The sequence below is a fragment of the Sinohyriopsis cumingii genome, chromosome 7, assembly GCF_028554795.1.
Source record: "Sinohyriopsis cumingii isolate HCF-2022 chromosome 7, ASM2855479v2, whole genome shotgun sequence".
Classification (NCBI taxonomy): domain Eukaryota; kingdom Metazoa; phylum Mollusca; class Bivalvia; order Unionida; family Unionidae; genus Sinohyriopsis; species Sinohyriopsis cumingii.
In genome coordinates this window covers 112,261,495-112,286,925 of record NC_142967.1, presented here as the reverse complement: position 1 = coordinate 112,286,925, position 25,431 = coordinate 112,261,495, and the positions used below count along the sequence as shown (strand labels likewise).

Sequence of the window (25,431 nt, the reverse complement as noted above, 5' to 3'; positions counted from 1 at the left end):
ACAAAAACAACAACTATATATATATATATATATATATATATATATATATATATATATATATATATATATATATACAGAGAGAGAGAGAGATTCGGCTAAAGTAGATATGTGAGTATGTGAGTAAGCTTACCAGTAGCTTCACTTGGGTCGGTTTTTCTTTCCGGGGTGTTCCCGGGTTCTTCCTCTACCATTGATACTGGCCGCCATGAATAACCTATCGTGTGCTGAAAAATGGCGTTATGTGTTGTTGTTGTTGTTGTGGGGTTTAACGCCATATTTCAGCACACGATAGGCTATGCATGGCGGCCAGTATTAATGGTGGAGGAAGAACCCCGGAAAACCCCGGGAAGAACCACCGTCTCACAAGGAAAAATGGCGTTAAACCCTACAACAACAACAATATATATATATGTGTGTGTGTGTGTGTGTGTGTGTGTGTGTGTGTGTAAAACGTCTTTTACCAGTTAAATGTTCCATGACTATTATATTATATTCGGATGAAGCATATATTCTCTGATCATACCATTTAAGTAAAATAATGCTCAGCATCATCCGGTAGTGTGTAAAAGGTGAATTTAGTCTCTCCAATCTAGCTGTTTTCTAGTGAGTTGGGTCCACTTAATTCCATTAATATTGATTCATCATATGTATTTAACGCACTTGTAATGTTTCAATCTGAAGGCAGAGGTTCTGTATTGAGACACAGGAGAGCCAATTACCACTTCAAGGAGTAATACGGTTTGAAGCATTTGTCTTGTGATATATTGGCGTTATTTATTTGACTTGTTGTTTGTTTTTTATTTTTGCTTTTATTTTTAATTTTCCCTCACTGTATGCAGTTGTGAAATAAGTGGTGATAATATCCACAAATTGGAGTAATTAGGGAGTAAGTATTATGTGAAGTCACGATAGATCAGTAATTTGAATTAATCTTTAAATCGTTTAATTAAAGTTCTCCTCTGCCAGAGTGAGAAAAAAAAAAACATACAAAAAGTTTTATAATTTCGTACTGTCTTATATTATGTATGGTCTTTCCATTAGAATGCAGAAAAGATAACTACCACCTTGATAATGACACATACAAGATATTGATCAAAATAAAACAATAATATTCAAGTTGTAAATGAAATATGTGAAAATACATAACGGTTTTAAATCGTTGTTCTCAATGGCAAAATTTAAAAAAAACAAACAAAAGAAACGAACGGCACTTTTCGGATTATTTTTACTACCAAAATGTCAGTGTAATGGCTCTACGGTTTTCAACTAAGTATCAAAAAAGAGTGGAAAATGTTTTGTAAATATAAAAAGACACTTTATTTTCCTGGAATAAAAAGGGTGAAAATGTAAAAGCGAACTTACAGCACTGTAAATTAATTCCGTAATAGTTTTTAAAAGTTCTAGCACGTGTCCAAATGTATAGAATGTTCCAAATGAAATTCAGTGGTGTTCTGAATGAATTCCGATGCTGCATGTGCTGATGTGCCAGTAGTCTGAATTAGTGTTATGTGCTAACAATCTTCATTTATCACAATAATATAATCCAAAATATCCTTCAACGAGTTCAAAATAATTCAATGATAGTAATCTAGTTGTAAAGTCAAAGATATGGAATGTGTTATTGTAAAGTAAATACTTATCGAAAAAGCAACGACACAATAACAGATCGAGGATAATGGTAATTTCCCATTAAAAGGATCAAATAATTGCTTCTAGAACATTCTTAATTTCTAAAACAAACTAAACCTTGAACTCATATCCAAGTAAACAGGTTTACCGCCATGTAATAATGATCTTAACATTCAATCGAAATGAACTGACAAGAACTAGCTATGTGATATCTTGTATACGAATAAAACAATGCTGTGAAAAGTCAGGTAGGGCCTCGACCCTTAATAACTGACCATCGTCAATAATGATATCTTGCGAGAACTTCGGATCGTATGGGGTCTATGTGGACACCCGTAGACCTATGGGAACGACTCTTGGGGTCAAGCGGTAACAGCGTCACAAGGGCTGATCTCAGCTGGGGTTGGTACAGTAATATTGTTTGGCTTGATTTCAATGGGCACCTTTATAGGTTCCTATAGGAAATTTTATATTAAATGGGACCATAGGTTTAGCATGAGAGCTGCACTTGGGATCAAAAATGTTTATTAGGGTCATACAATAACTCCTATTTTAATAGTGTCCATAGGCGATCCAACCTTACCATCAAATACATTGCTTCTTGTAACTTTCCCAAATTATAAGACTGAATGTACTTATGCATCTTGGTTGACAAGCAATGGCATTACGTTACTTATTAGCATTACGGTCGCTTGCTCCCATAGGGCAATTGCGACCAGTTTATTCCCGATTAAACGGATATTTAACTGAGCGCGCGAGAAGGGAAACAGCCACATATATCACTCTTTTACATAGGTATGCTCTTTAAATGAGGTTTTACTCCGGGGATATAGGTCTCTAGGAAATATAAGTAATGAGTGGGAATAGAACCAACACTCACGCATTACAAACTGTATTTATGCAGTATCAGACGTCAGACCTGAACAATAGACCAATAAAACGCCACCCCGGTTACGTAATGCACGCACATCAGGGCACCTGTTTTCTAGACGAGAGGGGGAATTGTACCATGCTCTAGTTATTGATAGTCCGAGCAAGCAAAGGGTGGAAAGGGGCTCGGTCGGAAGTTCCAAACCTAAGTTGAGACTCTGTACCTGAAACGCCTAGGGTACTACGGCCAAATCATGTCCAATCACTGAATCGGGCTGTTCCCAAATTGCCAATTATGTGTAAGCCACAATCGTAATAAGATTCACGTTTAATAATGGTTAAAATTTTACCATATTTTAATTTTGGAATTTTCGTGGAATTTTGTCGAATTTTGTGTATTAAATGTACGTTTATTGGTCTAAAATAACATAAACAAAACAAGTCGTGATGACTTCTATGATTTGTAAGACGAAATTTTGAATTCAAGTAGCGAGTTTGGAAGGGTAACGAAAGGATCAAATTAGGTTCATATAGTTTTATATCAACCGGTTTCCAGTCCATACTGGAATTCCTAGATAATGAGACATTTGAATAGTAATGTGTGTAGCCCTTTATAGTCGAACCCATATTAAAATTCCCCATGTTAAATTCCCCTTGAGGCTAGGGTACAACCCTCCTCGTTTAACACTAAAGTCTCCTTGAGCCTAGGGTGCCCCACTATACTACTTGTGTGTAGCCTTTGAAAAGCTGTCAGGTCTCCAGAACATTACCTAGGATTGCTGTCCCGGGAATGCCTCAAGCCTGTCGATTGTTGTCAATTCTTCATCATATTTGAATCAGGTGGACAGTAGGCGTTGTTCAAAAGCCTCTCGGTAATAGTCCTTGAGGATTCCGACTCCAAAATGACAATGAAGTGGTCTTGGCTTGCAGTTCATTAGGGATCATCAGGTTTAGTATTTTACCGCACGTATAAAGTTACTGTCCAATGATACTGGCGAACATGTCGCGTCATATGCCTGAGGCACGTATGTGCAAGAAAACATCCCTCACTCAAAATGCAATTCACAACACACAGAAGACCCGGGGATCTAAAGGAAATATTGCCCTGCCAAACATGATTTAACACCCGTGATTTGATTTTTAAACAAAATTGTAAACCCATTTTTGAAAGCAGATAAGACGTCTTATATTGCTCTTGCCACTGCTGCTGCAGCTAAAAGGTCGATCTACTCTAAGACAAAAGTTCAAGATAGAGCAGGTGTGCTATAAACTTTACTGGATGTATAGAAAACTATAACTGTTTCACACTTCTCTTTTTTTGTCTGTGATAATGACTTGGTATAATTAAAAATTTGCAAAGTCGAAAAGTCTACAAGTAAGAGAAAGCTATGTGGCTCTAGTTTTATAACTTGCACAGACTCTCCCCTTTAGATATGTCACCAGAACAATTTATATTCGACTTTTGTCATTTTCCCAAACACGCAATCTTGCCTCTTTACAAGAAATGTTAAGTTCAGCCAAACCACAAAATTCACTAGTTTGAAAAAAAAAAGCAACTGATGTAGCCCTTATCTCTCTCTCTACTTATGTGAGTGCATGTATGTCAAAATGTCTAAGTGATAAAAGTTTTGTCAGTTTCAAAACTCGAACCAATAATGTTACAGTTCAGTCTTTAGGGTAGCGACATAAAGTTCACAACACATGATTGCAAATTCACAGTATATATCTGTACTGCAATGAATAAACGCCAGAAAATGGCATTAGTTTGCAATACTGCCTGACTTGAATTTAGAAAGAAAAAAGCAGTTCGTGACTCGTAATTACATTCGTTAACAAATATGTTCTATTGATTTAGTTTCCAATCGGCTTCAGTTGTTATTCACGCAATGAGAAGATCAGACGTTTTGTTTTGTTTGTTTTTTCTGCGCCTCACCACTAGTAGCTTCACAAACAATACAACTAATGCACATACAATGGTACAATTTGGGATCAATATAAATGGTGTCAATCTTATTGAAAAAGACATCACAGATTGTTTTGATACAATACTATCTAACTTATTTCCTATCAGTGTGATTTGTTTTAAAATGGGATGTGTGTATTTGCAGTTCGCAGGGAAAATCAACTTTACAAATGTAAGTGCCACAATGATTATACAAGTAGGCATACAATATTCTCTCTGTTGCATAAACACATACACCTTAGTTTCTTATAAGATGATTTACATTGAAATCATAATGACATCTGTTCCTCAAAAATATTTGTCAGTAGTCACAAGAAATGCTACGCTAGTTCTGTAATTTTTTCAAGTATTTGTAGGAAGATTTATCTTTAATGGGCAAATATCAATCTTAAGTTTAGTTTTATTTGTGTATATCAGATATCTTAGATTTGTGTTTGGTAGTTAGTCCCATTTGGACACATGGATTATGTGAAATCGTGAATGTTGTTGTGTGCCTGTGGATGCCGGATATCTTAGCTTTATGTATGAGTAGTAATATATGGACTCTGTAACGTATCAGAAGAAACACTTTATAACATTAACGACACACTAAAAGCAGGTCCTCTGCTTTACACTTTAAGATTATATCAAGTATATCCACCTCATTCACTCATATTTTAGAGCTACAACAAATCTTAAGACGAAAAATGTAACAATATTTGCCTTATTTCCTCCCAGATGATTTAAGATTTTGTGCTGTTTTTCCGTCACTGGCTTATGATACTTTGCAACGTAATAGCCTAGAGGCCGGTACATCAAAACCATACATCTCTTAAATCGGAGAAAGCTGAAAATGCTATTACACGGTCAGTCGATAATAAATATAATTCTACTTTTTATGAACTTGATGAATGACAAATATTGCCAATGAACAATTATAATATAATGTAATAAAATGTAACCTCATTAATTTCTCCTTTAACGCTACAAAATAAAAAATGGAGTATTTTATTACTCACGATACTAATTCAGTTCCCATAGTAAACCTATGCAAACACAATGGTATAAAACATTTACCACCTTTAAATTTTTGAGTTCTCATGATCAGACCTATATTTATCATTATAGATGAAACCTGGATGACATGTGTTTGAAACATATCCTTTCAATTCCGCACCAAAAAGTCAGGTTTTAATTTCAGCAATGAGTGTTCCAAGCTCAAAACGTTAAAAAGAACTGAAATTCCATCAAGAAAACAATGTCTCTGTTTTTCAGTTACGATTAAGATAAGCTCTCAAAAATATTTTTCCTTCAAAATAACTTCCATTATCAACCAATTTTGGCCACTTTAAATAAAATGTATTATATTTTATGTTCAACAATTTCCAGGCTGGTTCCTATTCTTCCATACAATTATTACCATCTGTCCTTTACCATTCTCTATACTCTCTCACTGTGTGGCTGTCTACAATATGATGTTTTTCTCTGTCTCTATCTACGGCGTAATTTCAATTCTGTGTGTGTGTGTGTGTGTGTGTGTTTATATCATCATTGGTCTCATGACCTAGTGTGGTCGTCGAGTCGCTGTGCTCCAGGACATCGGACCAGTTTCCTCCACTTGTCTCGATCATGTGCCAATGTCTGGTCCATACTGTGATGTTGTCAGTCCACTTTTTGTCTCTGTCTACCTCTCCTTCTGAAACCCTGAACGCTGCCCAGCAGGACTGTTGTGGAGAGATTGTTGACTCTTGTGACAAGGCCATAAAATTTCAACTTTCTCTTTTTGACCGTGGTGAGGAGGTCTTCATATTGACCTCCTTTGTGCCTGATGGAGTTACGCACTTCTTCATTTGTGATGTGGTCCATGTAAGAGATGCCAAGGGTGGTTCTGTAGCATCTCATTTCAAGTGCCTGGATTCTTCGTTGTAATTCCGCTGTCAGGGTCCAGGCCTCACATGATTACAAAAAGATTGAGATGAATAGTGCTCGCAATAGTCTGATTTTAGTTTTCAGACATATATTCTTTTCTCTCCAGTTGGGTCTTAGCTTTGACATAATGATAATGGAACCAAGATACTTGAACTGGCTCACTGTTTCCAGTTCCTGTCATGTGATTTTAATCTTGGCTGAGATTTGTTTGCCACTATTTATCATAAGCTTTGTCTTCTCAGCGCTTAACTCCATGTTAAATCTTGAAGATGTTTCATCCAGGTTCTTCAATAATGTAGCAAGCTCGTCTTCACTGCCTGCAGGCCCATCAATGTCGTCTGCAAAGCGGAAGTTGGTGATGTTTTGCACTCCAATGCCGACTGTCCCACAGTGGTTTTCCAGTGCTTCGCTCATGATGCGCTCTAAGTAGATATTGAAAAGCGTCGGTGACAGTAAACAGCCTTGACGTAATCCGAATGTTGTCTGGAACCAGTAACCCACAGAATTTTGGGCAATTACTGCACTGGTAGCCTTGGCGTACAGCTGCTTGATGGTATTGGTGAACTTTTGACCCATATTGTACTTCTTCATTGTGGCCCACAATGCCTCATGCCACACTCTGTCAATGGCCTTTTTGACATCTATGAACACGTGATAGATGTCTTGTGGATGTTGCGAGTTATTTTCACATAGAACCCTGAGATTGAAGATTTGTTATGTTGGGCTTCTTCCACTCCGGAACCCGGCCTGTTCCTTAGCGATTATTTATTCTGCTTGTGGGTTCAATCTGTTCAAGATAATCTTCAGCATCACCTTTCTAGCATGGCTAATCAGACAGATAGTTCGGTAATGTTGGCACAGCTGGATATTGCCTTTCTTGTGGAGTGTAATAATCAATGACTGGGTCCACTGTGTTGGCCATTCAATTGTCTGCCAGATCTTGTTGCATATTTTGTTAGTAGCTCTATCACTGATTCTCCCCCATTCTTGATAAGTTTAGCTGGGATGTTGTCTACTCAAGCTGCCTTCCCATTCTTCAGTGCTCTTATTGCTGACTCCACCTCTTCTTTGAGAATGGGGAATTCATCATCATTTGAGGAGTTTGGAACTTCAAGCATGTCTGGGTTTCCTATGGACTGACAGTTGTAGAGTTCTTTGCAATACTCAGTCCATCTTTCTGCAATGTCACTCGCTTCTGTGAGGCATTTTCCATTTTCATGTTGAATGGTGCTGACTCTTGGTTGCTTCTGTCTGGTGAGGTCTTTCACAATTTGGAATGCAAATGTTTACAGTGTAGTGTTAACTCTCAGTCTCTCCCTACGGATTGGTCTTAGTAGCTAATTCCCTCTCCCTCTTTCCCTCTCTGTCTGTCTGTGTTTACAGTGTAATGCTAATTCTTAGTCTGTCCCTATGGCTTGATGTTAGTTGTTAAGGACACACGGTACTAATGGTTTGAAAAATGGGAACCAGCCTAGAAATGGGTGAACATAAAATAGAGTATATATGGGTTTTGCTGACCAGGATTGGTTAATAATGTAAGTTATGTTTTAGGAAAAAGGATCTTTTGAGAGCTTATCCTACTTGTACGTGAAAAAATAGAAACACTGTTTAATAGATGGAATGTCAGTCCTTTATGAGTCTTGATTTTGGAACACTCATTACTAAAATTAGCACCTCTCTCTTTGGTGCGGAAATGATAGCACGTGTTTCAAACACATACAGGTCCAGAAAATGCCGCGGCTCATATCCTTTCCTCTACACAGAAGCTGACATCCAGGTTTCATCTATACTGATAAATATAGGTTTGATCGTGAGCACTCAAAAATTTTAAGTTATTGAACTTTTAATATCATATTGTTTGCATAGGTTTAGTATGGGAATTAAATTAATACCGTGAGTCCCTAATTCTCTCTCTTTTTTCTTAAAACGCTTGTCTCTACATTAGAGTATAGTCCCTTCTACCGTCGCTCAATAAAATAACGATGTGTGTCTGTGTGTGTGTGTGTGTGTGTGAAAGGCAATGGTATACCAAACAACGTCTGATAGAGTAGCATTCTCACACTGTGTATATCAAAATGGTAAAGTGGAACGGAAAGTATCAGTTGTACAAAGTGAAACGATTTTCAATATTTAGCGAGGAATGAAAATTATTATTGTACATAAAATCTTTTGCTTGACAATGAATAGGTAACTACTTGCTTTCATTTCTTGAATCATGCCAGTAAACAAAATACGAACAAAATCTGCCATGACAGACGATTTGTCATGGCAAAATCAAATGTACCAATCTATATAACCTAAATTTGTGTCCGTTGACTTTAATCGGCCGGTAGATCAATAGGGCTTTATTTATCTTTTATTTGCTGTTCTCCCGCATATGCATTAGAAAATTTTATAACATTGTAATGGTTTCCAGGAGTTTGGAGCTAAACAATGCACAATAAACATTTCAGGCATAAAGTGAATGATACTGTGATCATTCGACAATACAAATAACGGTGCTTTTTTAAAAACGACGATAAATGCAATAGATTGCCTATGAATATTTCCTACATAGAATTTCTCCATATACTCCTAAAAGGGGTTATATTTCTGCTTTAACCAGACCCCAGACCATAGGTTATGAAGTTATTTGCTGTTTTATTTTGATAATATTGTATTGTGGACATTTTATTGGTTACATTACCATTCATGTAGCTATGTCAAATCGACCTGTGTCAGCGAGAGTACACTTTAACCACTACTCGCTTTAAGTAATAAAATGTGCATCGTTATCTGCATTATTTAGAACAAAATACTCAAGTCATGCTATTTTGTGCACGCTATGCTCATAGCAGAAGCTCAGAATAGTCCACGAGTCAGGATAAAGGTCAACGTTATCGTTTTTTATTTTCTTTAGTTCAGACATGAGGTGTATATACATACATACATACATTCATATACATACATACACACACACACACACACACACACACATATATATATATATATATATATATATATATATATATATATATATATATATATATAAGCATAAACGTGTGCATCTTGTCTTCACCAATAACAGGCACTTGAGTCACTTAAAAACACAAACATTATACAATATCGTTACTTGTTCTTAAGGGACAAGGTACAGTTAGCTGCATGTTTGGAATTCATTAGATAGAATATTCCCTGAATGTTGTTACAATTCAGTGTTTCTTTCTCTCATTCCTTCGGTCCATCTTTCCTAGTCTATTTACTCTTGAATAGTTTGTAATTTTCTTTTAGTCTGACTGTCCATTTGTCAGTATATACTACAAGGAAAAGCCCATAATTGCATTATAATAACTGGTATCGAATTCCAATAGGTCTCATCCAAGAGAAATAAATTTAATAGATGAACACTGATTGTATACAAAGTATGCACCCCCAAAATTACGTTTCTACCCGGACCTTCCCAGATTTGATTTTACCTCGAATAAATATTTTCCAGAAATCTTGCAAAATGAGAAACAATTTCTAGCCATTGCAAATACATTTAATATTTATTTAAGCATAAGTATTTGATACTTCTTGAAGAATGTGTAACATGGCAGTTACTAAATTAGTTTAATACATATTGCTAAATAAAAATGAGTTGAAATATATCAAACTTACAACAAAATACATCAAATATGTCAAACATAATACCTTTTTGCACAACATTTATAATCTACCAGACACAAACTTTATGCACATATCTAACGACCTTACCGATAAAAAGCACTTAAAAAGATCTTCCTAAATAATACCAGTTAACGATATTATTTCCTAATGGTGTGCATTAAAGAAGAAAGCTAGCATTTTACTGTGACTATAATCTTATAGAGGGCATAGTGGAGATTTTGTGCTGACTCAGCTTTTCAAAGTAGCATCCTTCTTTCAACGGAGATTGTTTTATATTCTTCCATTGTTTCAAAATTATGGATGTATGTTTTTGTAAAATGATTGCAAATCGAAACTGGATAATGCTACGTAAATTAAACTAAAATATGTTTCTCTGGAAGAACGTACCTTGAGTAAAAACACACGACACCACAAAAACGATGAACTGAGAGAAGCCTTGATTCATCATAAAATGTGTGTACTTCGTTCAGCAATTGATTTAGATATAAGGATTCTTAGCAATCCACGAATGGCAACCCTATCATATCACGACATTAGATATCTTGTGATTTGCTATTATCTAGGTCATGGCTTTACAGATTTCTACGTATCATACACATAACCTGTTGCTTCCGTCTTCATGTGTTCCGTATAAGTCATATAAAACGTCACGTGATGGTACTGATTTTTTTTATCAGCATTATACTCACAGTGCAAACGTGGGGAAAAACAGAGAGTATTTATCGGGAAGGATCAGAAGGAAATGAGTGAATGTGACCGACATGTACAATTAAGATTGTCATGTCCGGTTGGTTACAACTTTTGTATATAATGTGGTAGATCCTTAGGGCAAAATTATATTTTTCAGACAACAGTGAATGATTACGGGGAGTTCATACTGATTAGAAATGCACATGATATACAATAAAAAATATAGCTTATGAGTGTGTGTGTTTGTGTGTATTTAAGCTTTTCAAAGGAGCTTTAACAATGTTTAGTCATATCGCTACGCAGGCTGAATTGTTGCAGTTTATAGTGATGTCTAACACTGGGGTATCTTGCAGCAGACATGTAACATGATGTCCCACCCAGTCAAATTATCGTGACACCAGGCTGACCAGTCATAGCACTAATCTTGTAATGCTTATCGGGAAGCATCTTTATTAAAGCTGCATTGGTATGTTTGCATGCTAGAATAGTAAGCGAAAAGTACTGTTGTGTTCATTTTATACACATTGAAAATCAAAAGTAAACAAGTTATTTACATAAACGCAGAAGATATGAATAAGTTTCTTGTAACTTAGAAAAGAAAAAGGTAGGAAACGAAGTGTTAAGGAATGTAAAGAGGGATGATTGAGTCGACCAAAACACTTCCAAAAATATGAGCTCAGTTAATTTTGCTGTGAACGCATTTTCTTCCCCATTCACTGACCGTTGAATGCTGATGACAAGAAAGGTTCAAGGTTAGAAACTTGTCCGTATACTCCACCTCGATATAAGTAAAATCATAGCATCTTTGTTTTAAATACAACAATGCTGGAGACCATCGCTTGGTGTTAAGAGAATATCAGTACAAATGCTATCTTGCAGTTGAAATTGCAAATGAAAAGATCAGGTCCCATGCACTGGTACATACAACGGCAGCCGATCCTGGCTGATACACTTTCAGCGTTAGAAACGGCTGGAAAATAGACCGGTAGGCTAACAACTAGTAACTAAACCACCGCGTATCACTTTGTTGTCACATATATAGAAGTTTAGCCAACATTGCTAGTATGACCCGTATATAGCAAGTACCGGTGCATAACGCATGTGCGACATAATTCATTTACGACTAAATATAAATGAATATGTCGTAGATCCAATATAACAAACTTATAGACCTAATAATGTTTCCTACCTTACATATTCTCAGCATGTTTTTTCTCATGTTTTCTAATTTCATGGTGTTGGTGTTTGTAATCATATCATTATATATGTTTTTTATCTTATGGGTGTTGCTTAATGTTGTAAAGCGCTTAGAACTTCTAAAGATTAGGCGCTATACAAAGTCTTCATTATTATTATTATCATTATTATTATTATCATTATTATTATTATTATTATTATTATTATTATTATTATTAATATTATATAGATGAGGGAAAAAGTGAAAGAAATAAGAGAGTTTAAGGAAACCTGATTGTTGTGAGGTCAGTAGTAAGGTGGGGTACATTAGCATCAATGGGAATTAGCATTACAGAGACCCCTGGGTCAGATTAGCGTCAAGGGAAATTTAACATGGAGAAAAATCGTGGGTCAGATTAGCGTCAAGGGAAATTAACATGGAGAAAAATCGTGGGACGGTTTAGCGTGAAAGGAATTTAAACAGGGTGGGACTTTATAGCGTCAAGGGAAATTGAACATGGGATTTTTTTTTTTTTTTTTAATGGAAAGGCTATCTCTTTTCGAGAAATATGGCTGGCCCTGAAAAGGGCCTTTGGGTTTTCTTCTTCTTCTTCTGCTTCTAGTTTCTTCTTTTTCTCCACCAAGTTCTTATTTTATCTCCAACACTCTTTCTCTTCTTTTCTTTCTTTTTTTTTTCTCCTGCTCTTCTTTCTTCTTCTTCTCTTCCTCCTCTTCTTTCTTCCTCTTTTCATTTTCTTCTTCTTTTTCAATTTTTTCATTCCATGCTCTCATCCTTATCCTTTCCTCTTCATCCTCCTTCTCCTCCTTTATTTCTTTCAACAGATCACTGATGATTACCTTCATTTTTCGTAAATTGTTTATCTCCATCTTCACTCGATGGGGACTATAAGAATAGTGATCCTCGTTTAGGTTAACCAACATTTGCTCTATCATTCCTAAATTGTCGAGGACGTTTTTGCAATTTTTCCATTTTGTCCATTTGGTTAGAAGCCATCTTCTTTTTTTATTCTTTGCAGAATGGTTTGAACGACGAATACTGTGGGTTCTTATAAGAAAAGCGCGGACGTGAAGGAAAACATCCCCCTACTTTTTCATTTCATATAATAAAACCCTAACTATACTCTCCACATACGCTAAGAAACAATAAACAAAATCCATAATCTACTATCCACACAATCGTACGTGAGCGCTTACAAAACCCAAACTATACTCTTCACCTACGCTAAGAAACAATAAAGAAACCTATAATATTCACACAAACATACCTTAGCTCTTACAAGCACCAACACACAAACACATACCCTCACACTATCTTAAAAAAGAGTTAGTGTTTATATTCACACTATTCTACCTACACATTGGCAAATTGATGGTTATTTCTTTTCTAGAGTATTGGGTAGCCCTGAAAAGGGCTGTTTTTTTGTTTGGAACTTCATGGACACCTGGTTAATGGTGGCACCTTCCAGGCCTGGCGCCGCATACACATCTTATCCCCCAGTTACTTTTTACCTTTGGGGGGGGGGGGGGGGGAGAGAGCAGAGGCAGGATATGTCGCTTCAGAATCCCAATTTTCGCTCTCTGGGATTCTGAAATTTCTTCTTCTTCTTCTCTCCTTTTCCTCCTCCTCCTCTTCTTTGTATCTCCTCTCCTCCTCTTTGTATCTTCTTTCCTCTTCTTCTTTATATCTTCTCTCCTCCTCTTCTTTGTTTCTTCTTTCCTCCTCTCTTATCCTTCCCTCCTCCACAATGGCCAGTTCATTTAATATGCGCCTGACATATTCCAGATGCACATGAAGTTCCAAGAGTTTCTCCAGCCTCGTGTTCATTTTTGGTGTTGATCAATCAACAAGGGTAGCTGGACTGCCGAACGAGTTTCAATTTATAATGAAAGCGCGGACGTGAACGAAAACATCCCCTAAAAACATAAAGTTGATCTTACCTAGATCATGACCATAAAACAACCCGCCGACCTAAAAGAAACACTCACTCACTTTTTTATGCTACCCATCACTATTTTAATTTTTTTTATAAATCACTTCAATAGACTATCCACATACGCAAAGCAATCCAATCTAACTCCAAATATACACCTCAAACACCAAAAAAGACATCATTTTAATCTACTATCCATACCAACTTACTTAACCACTTACAAACACAAACACACAAACACATACCCTCACATTTTTTTAAAAAAGAGTTATTGTTTATTTTCACACTACTCTACCTACACACATTGGCAAATCGATGGTTATTTCTTTTCTAGAGTATTGGGTAGCCCTGAAAAGGGCTGTTTTTTTTTGTTTGCTATGGCATTCTTTTTAGTTTCTGAGAATGCGATGTCCTCTGAGGATAGACTTTCTGGCGATAGGTTTGCTTCTTCGGAAAGAGAAGAAGAACTCTTTGGTGTCGATACGACAATCGACAAAGCCTCTGTCAGCTTCAGGTTGCTGCTGCTGTTCTTGTTGTTGTTGTTGCTGCTGTCTCTGAAGTCTGTACTTCTCTGTCCATTCTTCTTTTTCCCTGTTCATTTCTTCTCTGAAGAGCTCTTCTATCAGGTCTTCAGTGATTTTTAACATTCTCACATTCTCTATTTCTTCTGGCTTCGGTATCAGACTGTGTTTGACCCTATGCAAATTCACGTAGGCTTCGTTGAGCTTAGCTAGTTTGGAGCACATCTTCGTAGGAGGATGAGTCGACAATGGATGGTTAGACTGGAAACAACCCGGTTCTTAAAGTCAAAGCGCGGACGTGAAAGAAAACATCCCCCACACGATTTTTGAGTCGCAACGTTTAGTGAGTGTCATGAGAGGGATAGTAAGAAATGAAAGAGCATCAATCCAACATTCTTATAGCTAAACAAAAGACAAAGGCATTTTTTTTCAAAACACAACATTTTTTATTCAAAAATCACTTAACACTAAACAACAACTCTAACATTTTTAACAATAATCCAACAATATAACATCAAACAATTTTTTCAAAACACAACATTTTTTATTCAAAAATCACTTAACACTAAACAACAACTCTAACATTTTTTAACAACAATGCAACACTAAAAGTTTCTCCACTAGGTAAAGATGGATAACAGTCTTCCATGGTTTCTAGTAATCTAGGATGACTTCTCTCAAACTGTTGATTTCTATGGTATCATCGAATTCTGCATACAGGATGACGTTCACCGTTTCATCAGGGTCTCGGTCTTTAAACTGAATTTCCACACGAATCTGGCCGGATTTTATAGGGTGGAAATGTCCCTCGTCGCTGCCTTGGTCTGGAGTGAAATCGAAAGCCCACAAAGCGTAGCCGCCTGCATAATCCTCGTACGTAATACCGTGACTGGTATTGGTTCCTAACTGTCCGGTGGCTTCGTACAGGGACAAGTACGATCTCAAGTAATTCTTCTTGGTAAAGTCAGGTTCGAAAGGTCGGGTACACAAGGTCTTGCCATCGCGACTGACTTCGATTTTGGACACGCCAAAGTGTTGAAAGTAGAAAGGATTTTTTTCGGCAGCTCCGTTGAAGGCTGTATTCTCGACGATACCAACGATCAAACGTTTGGGTAACTGTCCTTGGAACAGATGATCTTCGATCATGGATCGCTGTCCCTTGGGAATGGTGAAGGTTTTCACTTCCACGCGTCGTATGGGATACTTGGCAGTCGTTCTGCTCAACGTCTGACTGATGTCGTTTCCCACTTTAGGTAACACTTCCACACGGCGTACGTAGAGTCTGGCTTCTAGGATTTTGGTTTTGTAACCGTCACTATCAGCCATCAAATGGAAAGCGGCACTGCTACGATTCAGTCTCAGGCGGACATCCACCCCGTTCAGCAAATACTTTTCTTGCAACCACATGTCCAAATGCAAACGATCCATCAGTTCTAAACTTGTGTCGGCTCCCGTGATTCTCTTTCTTCGTTCTACAAATCCATCATTGTTGTCTTTCTTTTCATCAGTTTCCAATATTTCAAACTTGGTAGGTTCGTCAGCTTCCCATACCACACAGGCATTGAGATGAGTGTTCTTGGCATCTATTCCGTACGTCAAGAGATTTTCCAGGTAGGCACGATAAGGGTAAGTATCCATGCTGCTACTGACCAGTTTGTTATTCAAGTACAAGTCCACTCCACTGAACAAGGAATGCATGAAATTGTTGACGGGAGCTACGGCTTCATCGTCTATAGCACCTCCAGTCTTATCTAGAATTTTGACTTTCAGGTACAAGTAACTGCTATTCAGATCGATGTAATCTTCGGGCTGTCCTTTGATTTCAAACTCGATGGGAGCGGAATCGGTCAGTGAGGAGACGGGGTGAAATTCCACCCACTGGGATTCTTGCATCGTCATCATCGTGGGGGGCATGGCAAACAGATCCAGTTCCGTCTTGGAACAAGCGCAAGATTCTCGGTGCATCATTTTTTTTTGTCTCTTTTCTCAATAATCGAAAACGTCTAAGTCTCGAACGGTTCTTCTTTTCTTGGCCTTTCTCGCTTGAAGTCTGGTGAAAGGGTGTTTTCTTCGTCGTCTCTTTCTGCCTTGTCCTTGCTGAATGCCTGACTCGGTAGCGTGCAGGGCATTTATAGGTGTTTCTCGTTGGCCTAAAATGTCTTTGCCCGTTTGCAGCAAGACATTTTTGCCTGCCCTCATGAAGGCATCTTTAGGGTTTTGTTTGTCGATGATGACATTTTGGAGAAATTCTTTGCCTTGCGTCAGTGCCGCATCTTTCAAGGCGTGCAATCCGCGTGTCACCATCGGTTTCAACACCGGGGCCACCGAACGAAAGGCCGATTTTAACATATCTCCTAAGCCGTGTCCTCGCTGTCGAGCAGCCCCTCGGTACACTGGATACATGACTTACTTACGAGTCGTGAGAGAACCGTTTTCGAAAATGGAGTTTCACCGTGACTTTTCCTTTGGTGAATGGAATATTTTGTCCCAGATCTCCTTTTATAGCAATGTTGACCGTGTCCAAATACGACTTACTGACAGGCAAATAGTGAGGATGTACAAATTCGCGGTGGACGTGGTAAGTATTTCCACCTTCCTCGTCAGTGTCCGTGGCTCAATCCACTTTGAAAGGAATGACACGCAGTAACGGTACGGAGGTGTGTCCCACCACGTTATACTCCACCACATCGGAGTACACAAACATCAAATTCAGTCCTTGGTTCAGTTCTACCGGGGCACGAAATAACTTGCTAAAAGACTCGTTGTCGTAAACGATGGGTAATTCGTTTTTCTTGAGCATGGCCTTTCTTATGTCCATGTCTCCGCCTAACATGTCAAACAATTCAGGACAAAATAAAATGGACAGGATTTTGCTCCGTTCAAATTTCATCAAGAAGCGACGAGCTGTTTTGTGGTACTCCATGGTGACACTTTTGTTAACATGCTCCAAAGCTTTCAGAAACACGGCATTAAACCTGGAGGCTACGGTGCTGACCAAATGTTGACCACTAAAATAATAGCCTGGGGAAATGAACAAGTGATAGGTGGTGTACTTTTGTGTACGGGTTTTCTTGTCATATTTGACATTGCTATCCATCCACTGTTGCAATTGTTCGTCATGAACTTCCACATCAAAAAAATTTTGATTGGGAAGGACATTGAGGACTTGGGTCGGGTGAATCATTTCTACTAAAGGCACTTCCCAATGGGCTTCGTGATCTAAGGGGATGGCTTGAGGTAATTTGGCCGTGTAACAGCACAACGTGTTCTGGGTAAGGTTAAGTAAAATTGGTTTTGGTGACTCATAATTCCAGAGTTCTGTGGCTGTCCGAGGGGATATAACTGGACGTCAGAGGCGTGTCTCCGTCTTAAATGGGGTTCTGATTGTGGTTGAAGTGGTGACTGGCACTGGCACTGGACACAAGGTTCCCGGGGTTCCCGTTCCAGGAGAATTTCAGGGAGGGATTAGGAAGCAGGTAACCGATGCAACTGCTCAATAAAATGGTCCACAATTGTTTGTCTCCTTGTTGCAAACTCAAATTGGCAATGGCTGCCCCGATGACACAATACACCACGAAGATTTGGCAGAAAAAGACGATTTGCGTTTTAGGCACACGTTCTCCACACCACACCCACAAGGGTTGTTTTTGTAAATCTTGCACAGGAGAACTGGGTGAAGGAGGAATGGTCGACGTAGCTGCGTCTGTGTGAAAGGGCATGATGGTCACTTCTTTTTATAGTCGATGACTTGCGAAGCGTCGATCCAAGAATCAAAACTGGGTGGATATCCTTTCCAACGTACTTTCACTTCTTTGACACGTCGTTTGCCCACTTTACGGGTTCTGCGTTCGAGAATGCTTTCGATGTCGTACACGTCGTCTTCTTTTTTGGTGACACGTTGTAACTCGGGCAAATAAAACGTTCCTTTGAGCACTTCTCGGTTCATGTCTTCCAATTTATAGACGGCAGGATGACGGCCATGCACTCGTCCAGTGACGCGAAACAATTCGGTCGTCCAGTTAGGTAAGTAACCTTTGTCGAAAGTGCGTTTGGTTTTGCCAATGCGCACCCAATCTCCTACGGCCAACATTCCACTTTTCTTGGGGACAGCCCTCGTCGGGGACGTACCAAACAGACGCTCAAACACCAACACTTCGTTGTCGGGAGTCACGTCTTGCGGGGCACGTCCGATGCTTCGATGCTAAGATTTGTTGTACGCTTGCACCAGGTGCGGTAAGATGTCGATGTACTTCAGAGTGTGCTGATGCGTAAAATATTTCCACATGCGTTCTATCAAAGTGCGTTGAAAACGTTCCACGATGCTGGCTTTGGTTTCGGGATTCTCGGTGGTAAAAAAATGAATGTCACGTTTCTTTAATTCTTTTTGGAAAGCTTGGTTCAGAAATTCGGTGCCTTTGTCCGTTTGCCATCGAAGAGGGTGACGACCGCTTTGTTCCAACACCCGTTGCAGGGCTCGCACTAACTCGCTGCTCGATTTGGAAGTCAAGGGCACGACCCAGGCAAATTTGGAAAAGACGTCGATGACACAAAACAAATATTTGTAGCCAAGATTGTAGCTGGCCAAATGAGAGACATCGGCTAAATCGGCTTGCCATTGATGATCGATGCCTTCCACTCGGGTGCGACTTCTGGCAAACTTGCGTCGAATGGGTTTGTGTAAAGTGTAGGTAGCTTGTTCTTGTAACCATCGTTGCACTTGAGGTAAACGGAGACTTTTCAGTCGCGTTTTGGCAGCACGATACAATTTTTGAACTCCTGCGTAACCTGCAGGATGGGAGGGATCGTAGTAAATGCTGGCTAAGACTTTTTCCATTTTTTTTTTGTGTTGGTTGGTGTGTTAATAAGACACCCACTCTTGGAGGATGCTACTCTTTTTCTCTTGGGGTATTTTCTTGGATTGCAATGCTTTGCGTGTGCGGCCAGCAATAGGTGTCGAAGAGGAGAAGGATGTCTGAGCGGGGGATATCGGTTCTTGTTTCACTTCTGTCTTCACTTCTGTCTTCACTTTCTTTTTCTCTTGTGAGGAAGAAGTGGTGGCCATCATCTTTTTAATCCATCTAATTCTGGAGGTAGGTGGTGTTGTTAACTTGCGTACTTTTTCTGGTGGAGTTTGAAACCCTTCCTCTTCTTCTCCTTTTTCTGTCTTGGTCACGGGTACTGGTGGTACTGGTACTGGTACTGGTGATGGTGCTGGACTTTTCATCAAGGTCTTAAAATCTTTCAGAGTGGGTAGAGCTGTTTCGTCTAAAGCTTTCTGGTGAAAGAGTTGCAGTCGTTGCAAGAGTTGACCGTACTTTTGCGATTTTTCTTTTTCGGACAAATCTTGGCGATCCATCAAGGACTGCAATTCGTGTTGTAACTGGGACATCTCGCTGAAATGGGGATTGGGAGGTAAATGCGGGGTGTGTTGTTCTTGCCACCGATGGTATTCCATCCATCGTTTGTAAGGCACTAAAGCTAGTTTTCGTCCTTCCATGGGGTTGTCAGGGGTCGATTCTGAGATCTTGGAACTTCCGAGGCCTTTTTATCTTGTTCCCACCAGTCCTCAAAACATGGTTCCCAAGACTCCTTTCAGTATGGGGCCTAACAAGAGAGGTAAAATACGTCCACGTTGCACTAACATCTTCTTTTTTTGACGAATGGGAATTTTCTTTTGAACCATTTGGCGAAGAACGTGACGATGTTTGCCTAAGCATTGTTTCTGGTGTTTGGACAAAGGGATTGTGCCTTTCAAAACGTTCAAACAACATTCGCACACGGTATCGAAGACCTCTTTGGAGGCTGTTTGAATGAGTTTTTTTTCGTAGGGGTGGACAAGCTTTGGACAGGACAGATAACATGTCCCCATGTTTGGCTAAACGTGGTGGCAGTCCTTTCCTTTTCTTTCCTTGGGGTTTTCTGGAGGTTGACCTCTTTGAGTCTTCAGGAGCACCAAAAACCACTGATACCCGACTTGGTCACAGGCCTTTTTTATACTGGAACGCGTCGCCACTGATTGTCTTTACTTCGTATTAGTTTGAGGACAGGCATGACACGTCGTGCAGGGGTACGTAACGGACTAAATCGAGCCAGCTCTTGCTTGGACAAATCCATTAAACATTGTAACATGCCCGATCTTTCTTGAACTTTGATTTTGGGAGAAGGTACTTTGTGAGCAGCAGCCACTGTCACTAAATTGGAAGGTCCTGCCACTGGGGAAGTTCTTTTGGGGGTCATCAACGGAGAAGTTCTTGGTGTGATCAACGTCTCCAAGTGCTCTTCAGTTCTGGGTGTCATTAACGGAGAAGTGGACAAACGTGAAGCTGCCGGAGACGCAGTCACCGCTGTGGCAGGTCGTGGTTTGCGAGTGTAAGGTTGCGTCCGGGCCGAAGCGCCTCTCTTGCGACTAGTTTTCTGTGGACTTTTCTTTTTGTGGGGGCTTCTTTTCTTTTTCCGGGGTGGTGTCTGGTCAGAGGAGGGTCCTGCCACTGGAGAAGTTCTCCTTGGGGACCTGGTCTTTTTCTTCTTGGGGCTTCGTTGGACTTTTGTCTTGGGTATAACTTTGGGGGCATTAGGATCCCATCTTAAGAGTGAGCGAATGATGACCCCTCCTAGAGTACCGCTCCCTCCAGGTTTCAAAATGATTTGTTTTTTGGTTTGATTGTCGATGCGGGGATCAGCCAGTTGGACCAAAGCGACTTTGTTTCGATCGAAAAAGCCTTGGGTTTGATGAGGAATCTGAATGATTCCTTGGAGTATTTGACGTGCCGTCACCGTGAACCATCGTAAGACTTCTTTGAGACTAGCTTCTAAGACACGAGCTCGTGTTTGTGGATCTTTTTCTCGACTGATGCCATACAAGGCACGAATCAATTTGACGGGAAGATGCGACTGAAGGGACGTCATGTTCGCACTGAGAGTGAGACAGACGAAAAAGGGTCTGAGGTTTTTATAGATTTTTTTATGGGGAGTGAAATGAACTCGAGGACGGAGACGTGTACAGGACAGGCCCTCCGTCTTGGCACCAGTGGTGAAACAAGTGGGTACGAAATCGCAAATCCTCGGGGGTCGTAGGTTTCAAATCGACGAGTAAATAGGCGTGTGGAGTTTGAGTGGCATCGTCGTACGCCTGAGTCAGCCAAGGCGTTCCTAACTGTTTGGCTAAGACTTGCACTTGCGATTTATCTCGAGGGCTTTTAAACAAGACCACGTAATGCGCATTGAGACTGATGGTGCGATGGGCTTTACTTTGTTGAAACAAATTTTGGGTGATGTAAACGACACTGGCATTACGGTGATGCCCTTTGCGCGTGAACCACAGTTTAATTTCTTCTTTGTCTTCTCCTAACATGTCGTCAAAAATGACCAAATGGGTTAGACGGGAGTCAGAGACGATGCCATCGTCTTCTTTAGGAATGCCTTCCACAAACACGATGGAATCGCCTTGACTTTCTCGCAAGAGGCTGTACGCCGATTGCCACTCTTTGTAACACCACACGATTCGTTGAGGGGGTCGATCGATCAAATGATGTTTATGTTCGATCAAACGTTTGACGAATTCGGTTTTGCCTGAACCGCTTGGTCCAGCAATGAGCATGTTAAAGGGATGGCGAAGATACAAAGCCTCCCAACTGGCACGATCTAAGTGTTCGTCGATGACTTTGACAGTAGAGGAAGAGGGAGCAGAGACAGCAGAGGTAGCCATGGTGTGAGAAATGTCACTTGTGACACGAAAAACAAACAAGACAAGAGTTTATATACTTTTTCAGAACACGTTTATTGAATGTTTTTTTCAAACAAGAATACGAAAGACAAAAATACATAAAAGCCAAATGCTTAAGTACAAGAATAAAAGGCACATGATAACCATGAACGTGGAATAAACACATGTGTCTGTACAACATGTTTTGGGTAAAGTTCTAACCAGTTCTATAGTAGGGGGTAAGGTCACACAAGTGTCCTCCCGAAAGGGTCTTTCAGGCCTGTCCACGACAGTCCCGTCCTGGGTGACGGGTTCTTCTGGCACCGTCACTAACACGGGTTGAAAAGTAACTTTTTTCCTTGAATAACTCTCGTGCATACTGGGCCACCTCTTGGGTCCAAGCCAAACCAATCTGGATTCTTCTTCGTCAACGACATGGTAAGTTACTTCAATGAACAATGAACTATCGATCTTGGCTAGGGTTCCTTTTTACATACAGACCAATACCGACGTGACCGTACGGTAAGGTGAAGTGATTGGGAAGTCGCACTCGCTTCTGGTATACAATTTGATAGACTTTTTCCAAGGGTCGACTGACGATATGGTGAGTGGGTAAACGTACAATCTTGTTCGATTGATAAGTGGTCACTTTAAAGTTTCCATCCTCTCCCGATTGCAAGGCTTCTTTCAATACCCCAAAGTTGACCACTCGACTGGTACGATGATTCAGACTCAGTCCTTTCACTTTGCACGTCGTGTGCACTTCTCCTTGTTTGTCCCGGTATTCGTAGCCGTAATTTTTGGGACCACCACTGACGAAACTTAGAATCTTGTCGTCGGGATGCTCGTCTGTCCAGGCTCCTAAAAGATCTCCTTCGATGTCAGGGTGCTGTTGAATCGGGTGATGGATGTAAATGCAACTGTCCGTGTCAAAGTACAGGACGCGTTCTTCTAACAGTTCTAAAGCTTCGTACAATTTTAAGCGAGCATGAGCTGTCACGTAAGCCGCAATGATGACATTTCCAAAAGGGTCGTCTTGTACAAAGTCCAGATCTTCTTCGTAATTGACCAAGATCAAATCCTCTCGAACGACGTCCACGTGTTTCATGTATTTGGTTTTGTCGTGAATCATCTGGAAGTAGCGGGAAGGTTCTGTCAAATATTCCGTCTTGGGTAAACACGGTCGTTGTGCCATTTTACCCCACAAGCAATTTAACATCACTTTGGCAAACGATCGCCTGCCTTCGTTTTTTTCGATGTGGTCTAAAGAGATGCCTTCTTGTTCGTAGTATTTCTCTTTGAATTGTATTTGGTCTTCGGGAGTGTGACACCAGGAAGGATAGCCGCTGGCTTCTTGTTTCAGTTTCAAAAAGGCATCCACGTAGTCGGCGAAAATGCCTTTCTGAGTAGGGTCACCCTTGTGGTACTGTTGTGTCTTGGGAATGTGGCAAATTTCGTACACTTCTAACAGTTGGTATCCCATGTCCATAGCTTTGAACAATTCTACGCTGACCCAGGTTCCCGTCAAGACACGTTCTTCCTGCGTGTGCTGACAAGGTTGGTCTTGGTTGCACGTTTCGGCACAAGTACGGCACAATGGAAACATCAGTTTGCCTTGACAATGGTGAGGTAAGACGGGATGGTATAGATTCGTGGGAGGCAAAACTTTGCACTTGATCAAGCCTTCGTATTGTCGAATGTTTTTCAGGTCGATGTGTTCCGTCAACAATTGCGGGTGCCCTGTAGGAAAGTGACAATATTTGCACACGTAGGGATACAGCGAACACACATCCAAGTATTTGATTTCTTCTCCTTTCTCTTCGTCGGCTTGGTACAGCAAACAGGTGGCATTGGTCCTTCCTCCGTACAAACTATCCCTCGGGTTCAGCGGGTCCATGAACTGGTAACTTTCCACGAGGCGTTTAAACTCGGGATCGGTTTTCAAACGGTGATCGTACTCGTGTTCCCACATTTCCACCACTTGGTATCCTTGCTGTTCTAACTTTAGGCGTCGCTGACAAGTGTCCTGGTACAAGTCTTCCATGGTTCGTTGCAAAAACTGATTTTTAGTGTCACGGTCAGGGTAACAGACGGGACATCCGTGAAATAAGCAACCGTTAAACTCGTACACGATCTTGGGGTTTTCTAAGTCCCAGCCATCGACCGAATACGTTCCGATGGTCTTTTCGCCTCCTCCGTTGCGGGCATGCTGAATCCATTTGTCTTCCTTGTCGCACAGGTAATGTAACCAACGTAGGGCTTTGACCGAGTATTGACGCTTGACATAGTGGGTCGTTTGAGGACTGATGACAGCCACGGTGTTTTCAGGCATGAATCCTTGGCGGTACACTAAGGAACACGCTTTGGCAATGGTGCAAGCTTCTTTCAAAGGATCGACCCCTCCGTGTTCCATGAACAGTTCTCGAAATTTTCCACAGCAACGCCGTAAAATGTCCACGTCGGAACGACAATACTTTAACATTTCTTCCTGAAAGTCGAAAGGGTCAGAGGCATGAGCCTGGTACCAAGCGTAGAAAGCTTCTCGTTGTTCGGTACGCATGTTGTCGGGGTCGTAATAGTGAGCCTCAGGCAAATAACGGCATGTTGATTGGCTTCCGTATTGAAAAAGTGTGGAAAGTACCCTTTAGCCATTTCTGTCATTCCAAACGTTTTAGGCATTCGACTCAAAGGCATGGCCAGATAGCTCATCGAATCTTTAAACTGTACTTGTCCCACTTGCATGAAAATGATTTTGGCTCCGTTCAAAGTGACTTTAGGACGTTCGGTGCCTTGTTCCGTATAGTATCTGAGAAGAAACTGTCCATCGTATCCGGAGAAATTGTGAGCCATCACCGTGGCATGACGATGACAATCTCCGTAACGTTCGATGTCCTCTTGGCTCCACGTCTTGTCGATGGGGTCTAAGACCCATCGGGCAAAATCGGCTAACGTGTTTGGTCCCCGAAAGATTTTTTCACGTCCTCCAGGAATCTTGCTGCAGTGAGGGCAATGACTGAAGATAGGTTCTTGAATGCACTTCTCGCACGCTCGATGAGCCACGCAGAAATTAGGAATGTGAATGCCGGTCTCTTGCATGCATTCGAAATCGAAAAAGATGAAATTGCCTTTCTTCTTGTGACCGTCCTCTTTCTCTGGTGGGGGTTGGTATTTTTGCACGTAGCATTGGTGTTCCAAGTCCACGATGTGGTGACAAATGTGACATTTTTTCTTTCCTCGACATACGTGTGCCTTGGCATTATTGGTAAGTATGCCTTGTCCACAGGTAGGGCACAATCAGGAGTTGACAAGCACATTTCTTCTGTGAACCTTGTGTTTTCAAATGTTGTTGGTAACAGGTAGGACTGACAAACG

General features: G+C 40.4%; 1 protein-coding gene across 1 annotated transcript in view; it reads right to left on the bottom strand.

Annotated features, from left to right (window-relative positions):
* The window catches only part of LOC149795942 (uncharacterized), a 154,494-nt gene extending 143,774 nt beyond the window's left edge, over positions 1–10,720 (bottom strand). The window contains exon 1 of the mRNA XM_089965862.1: positions 10,406–10,720. Within this exon, the coding sequence (XP_089821988.1) occupies positions 10,406–10,466 (61 nt within the window). The 5' untranslated portion in view covers positions 10,467–10,720. The remainder of the gene's footprint in view (positions 1–10,405) is intronic.
* Between the last annotated feature and the right edge of the window lie 14,711 nt (positions 10,721–25,431).